Source organism: Rosa chinensis, chromosome 5 (assembly GCF_002994745.2).
Source record: "Rosa chinensis cultivar Old Blush chromosome 5, RchiOBHm-V2, whole genome shotgun sequence".
Classification (NCBI taxonomy): Eukaryota; Viridiplantae; Streptophyta; class Magnoliopsida; order Rosales; family Rosaceae; genus Rosa; species Rosa chinensis.
The window spans coordinates 57411346-57415588 of record NC_037092.1 but is presented as its reverse complement, the minus strand read 5'-3'; the positions used below and the strand labels follow the sequence as shown (position 1 = coordinate 57415588).

At 42.0% G+C, this 4243-nt stretch overlaps 2 protein-coding genes across 2 annotated transcripts; both read left to right on the top strand.

The window, feature by feature from the left end:
- Positions 1 to 240: 240 nt before the first annotated feature.
- Positions 241 to 1113, top strand: LOC121049237. The gene is made up of 2 exons (XM_040505914.1): positions 241 to 391; positions 473 to 1113. Exons 1-2 carry the CDS (start codon positions 241 to 243, stop codon positions 1111 to 1113), a joined length of 792 nt encoding a protein of 263 aa, XP_040361848.1.
- Positions 1114 to 3457: 2344 nt separating this feature from the next.
- Positions 3458 to 3937, top strand: LOC121049236. The gene has a single exon (XM_040505913.1). It carries the CDS (start codon positions 3458 to 3460, stop codon positions 3935 to 3937), a length of 480 nt encoding a protein of 159 aa, XP_040361847.1.
- The last annotated feature ends 306 nt before the right edge of the window (positions 3938 to 4243 follow it).

Below are 4243 nucleotides of genomic sequence, written 5' to 3'. Positions count from 1 at the left end.
TTTCATGAAGGAAATTTTCTCAAATTAATAACTCATAAAAAGTCAATTTTTAACCACCCCCTAAACGTTAAAATTATAACCGCGAACGGTAACCATAAAGAATTTCATGTAACTCAGTAAAAAGGTATATCAGATGTGGGGTGTAACAATATTCCTCTTCTTGATGCAATCAAGACTGTTCCTACTTATGCCAAGTTTCTCAAACATTTGTGCACACACTAGAGATACAAGAGCAAGTTGATGAAGGATGACAAAGTATGCTTGAATGAGAGAATTAGTGCCGTACTTCAAAGGAGGTTACCTCCTAAGCTCAAGGATCCAGGATCCTTTACTATTGCTTGCAAGATTGGTGATAAGCCATTTGAGAAGGCACTTATGGATTTGGGGGCAAGTATAAATTTGATGCCTTATGGAATTTACAAGGAGCTTGGGTTAAGTGACATCAAGCCTATCCAAATTTCTCTCTAACTAGCCGATAGAAGTGTGGTGTATCCGAGAGGAGTCGTGGAAGATGTGCTAGTGCAAGTGGACGAATTGGTCATACCGGCCGATTTCTTTATTCTTGACATGGAGGAAGTCTACCAAGATGATCTCCCCATCATCTTTGGTAGAGCTTTTATGGCCACGGCGGGGACAAAGATTGATGTCAAATTGGGCTTACTCACCATGACCGTGTATGACACCACTATTGGGTTCAAGATCTTTGATGAATTGAGGAAGCCCATGAGGTTGCAAAAAGTCTATTCTATTGAAGTAAGGGATAACATTGAAGACTTGGTGGAACACACCTTTCGTGAGACTTCATCGAGTGATGCCTTAGAAGCGGCATTAGCACACTTTGGGATGGATTTTTGTGAAAAAGGTACTATGGAAGCCACTGAGCACCTTGATTCTTATATTTCTATGGGTAGACCGACGCTTGAGGATGGTTATTACACAAGGCATGAGGCTAATGAGGTTCATACCTCTAACGCTCATCTTTCCATTGATTCCTCTCCTCCGATTGTAAGTTCAACCTCTATTGAGTTGAAGCTCCTTCCCTCACACTTGAAGTATGTATATATTGATGATGCATGCACTTTGCCTCTCATTATCTCTTCGAGGTTGTCATAAGAACAAGAGTCCATGCTTCTTGATGTTCTTCGGAGGCATAAGGGTGCTTTTGGGTGGAAGATTAGTGACATCAAGGGTTTGAGCCCCACTCTTTGCATGCATCATATTTACATGGAAGATGAAGCAAGACCAAGGAGGGAACTTCAAAGAAGACTGAACCCCAATATGTTAGAAGTGGTGAAGAAGGAGATCATTAAGCTTCTTGATAATGGGGTTATCTATTCTATTTCCGATTCTAAATGGGTCTCTCCAATACAAGTGGTGCCTAAGAAAGGGGGAATGATGGTGATAGAAAACGAGAAGGGTGAGATGGTTCCACAAAGAGTTGCAAACACTTGGAGGGTTTGCATCGATTACGGCAAGTTGAATGCGGCCACAAGAAAGGACCATTTCCCACTCCCTTTCATTGATCAAATGTTGGAAAGGCTTGCGGGACATGCATACTATTGTTTTCTCGATGGCTATAGCGGATATAATCAAGTCCCTATCGCCCCCGAGGACCAAGAGAAGACGACTTTTACTTGTCCGTATGGCACTTTTGCTTACCGAAGAATGCCATTTGGGTTATGCAATGCACCGGCCACATTCCAAAGGTGTATGATGGTGATCTTTAGTGACATGGTGGAGCGGTTTCTTGAAGTATTCATGGATGATTTCTCGGTCTTTAGTGACTCTTTTGATGCTTGCCTACACCATCTTTCTCTAGTGCTTCAAAGATGTGAAGAGACAAACCTTGTGCTCAATTGGGAGAAGTGTCATTTCATGGTTCAAGAAGGTATTGTGCTCGGTCATGTGATTTCTTCTAGAGGGATTGAAGTGGACAAAGCCAAAGTTGAGATTATTGAGAAATTGCCTCCACCTACATGTGTCAAAGCCGTGAGAAGCTTCCTAGGCCATGCCGGTTTCTATAGGAGGTTCATCAAAGACTTCTCCAAGATAAGTAAGCCTCTATGTGACCTTCTTGCTAAGGATGCTCCTTTCCTATTTGATGATGCTTGCCTTATTGCCTTCGAGAAGATCAAAGAGTTGCTCACTAATGCACCTATCATTTGTGTACCGGATTGGTCACTTCCATTTGAGCTTATGTGTGATGCTAATGATTTTGCTTTGGGCGCTGTTTTGGGTCAAAGAAGAGACAAGCTTCTTCATGCCATTTATTATGCAAGCCGCACTCTTAATGATGCTCAAGTGAACTATACTACTACCGAGAAGGAGTTGTTGGCTATTGTGTTTGCGTTGGAGAAATTTAGGAGCTACTTACTCGGTTCTAAAGTGATCGTGCACACGGACCATAGTGCTTTGAAATACTTGTTATCCAAGAATGATGTAAAGCCTCGGCTTATAAGGTGGATTTTACTTCTTCAAGAGTTTGACTTGGAAATTGTGGACAAGCCCGGCAAGGTGAATTTGGTTGCGGATCATCTCTCTAGACTTACTTGTGGAAGCGGCAATGAGGTACCTTTAGTTGATTCTTTTCCGGATGAGAAACTACTTTCTATTCAAGCAAAAGAGCTTCCTTGGTATGCACCTATTGTGAATTATATAGCTAGTAGTGGCCGGCAAGTCAATTCCTCGGAACTTTGATTTTCATGCAAGAAAGAGACTACAAAAGGAAGCAAGACACTACTATTGGGAAGATCCTTACCTTTTCAAGCAATGTAAAGACCAACTTGTGAGGAGATGCATTCCAGAAGATGAAGTTCAAAGTGTTCTTTCTTTTTGCCATAGTCATGCATGTGGTGGCCATCATGGAGGGAAAAGGACGGCACAAAAGGTGCTCACTTGTGGATTTTGGTGGCCTTCCCTATTTAAAGATGTTCATGAGTATGTGTCTTTGTGTGATCGATGTCAACGAGTTGGGAATCTCTCATCAAGGGACCAAATGCCTTTGAACAATATCTTTGAAGTTGAGTTGTTTGATGTTTGGGGCATTGACTTCATGGGTCCATTTCCTAGCTCCAATGGCAACTCATACATTCTAGTGGCGGTGGATTATGTTAGCAAGTGGGTGGAGGCCGAAGCCACAAGAACTAACGATCACAAGGTGGTGTTAAAGTTCCTTAAAGAGCACATCTTCACAAGATTTGGCACACCTAGAGCTATCATTAGTGATGGAGGCACTCATTTTGTGAACAAACCATTTGCGGCACTATTGAAGAAGTATGGGGTGAAGCACAAAATATCAACTCCTTACCACCCTTAAACAAGCGGTCAAGTCGAGATCTCTAACCGCGAGATAAAGGGCATTCTAGATAAAGTAGTGTCCACCACAAGGAAAGATTGGGCTAACAAATTGGATGATACCTTGTGGGCCTATCGGACCGCTTTCAAGACTCCCATTGGTATGTCTCCTTACCGTCTTGTTTATGGGAAAGCATGCCATTTACCGGTTGAATTAGAGCACAAGGCATATTGGGCTATCAAGTTTTTGAATTTTGAGATGAATAAGTGTGGTGAGAAGAGAAAGCTTGATCTTTGTGAGCTAGATGAGATTAGAATGGAGGCTTATGAGAATGCAAAGTTGTACAAAGAAAGAACAAAAGCCTTCCATGACCAAAAACTCAAGACCAAGCACTTGGAAGTGGGTCAATTAGTTCTTCTCTACAACTCAAGATTGAAATGGTTTCCGGGCAAGCTAACATCAAGATGGATTGGACCATTTGAGCACATTGAAGTATTCCCACATAGAGCGGTGACTTTGAAGAACTTGAGGAATGGTAATACCTTTAAGGTGAATGGGCATCGAGTCAAGCCCTACTTGGTAAGTGCACCTAAGGATACTCATGAGGAGGTGAAGTTCTTTGCGGATCCTCCATCCATTTGAGGAAGCACTATGGACCTTGTTAATGTCCTTAAACTTAAACCCAGATTGGCGGACTCCAAAATGAAGACAAAATAAACTACGATGAAGCTTGAGAGTTTGGAAGGGTGAAGTGGCCGAGAACATGGTTAGTGTGCTCAAGTCTAAATGTGAGGCTCCAAGTTCCTTTGGTTCTATATGCATGGAGCTTAATGGATGGCAAGTGCCTAACTTGGCCTTGTTTGGTTATCACCTATTTGCATTATGGAGCTAAAATGGGGATCTTCAAAGAGTTTGCACTTTCTAATCTCTCACTTTTATCTTTCCTAA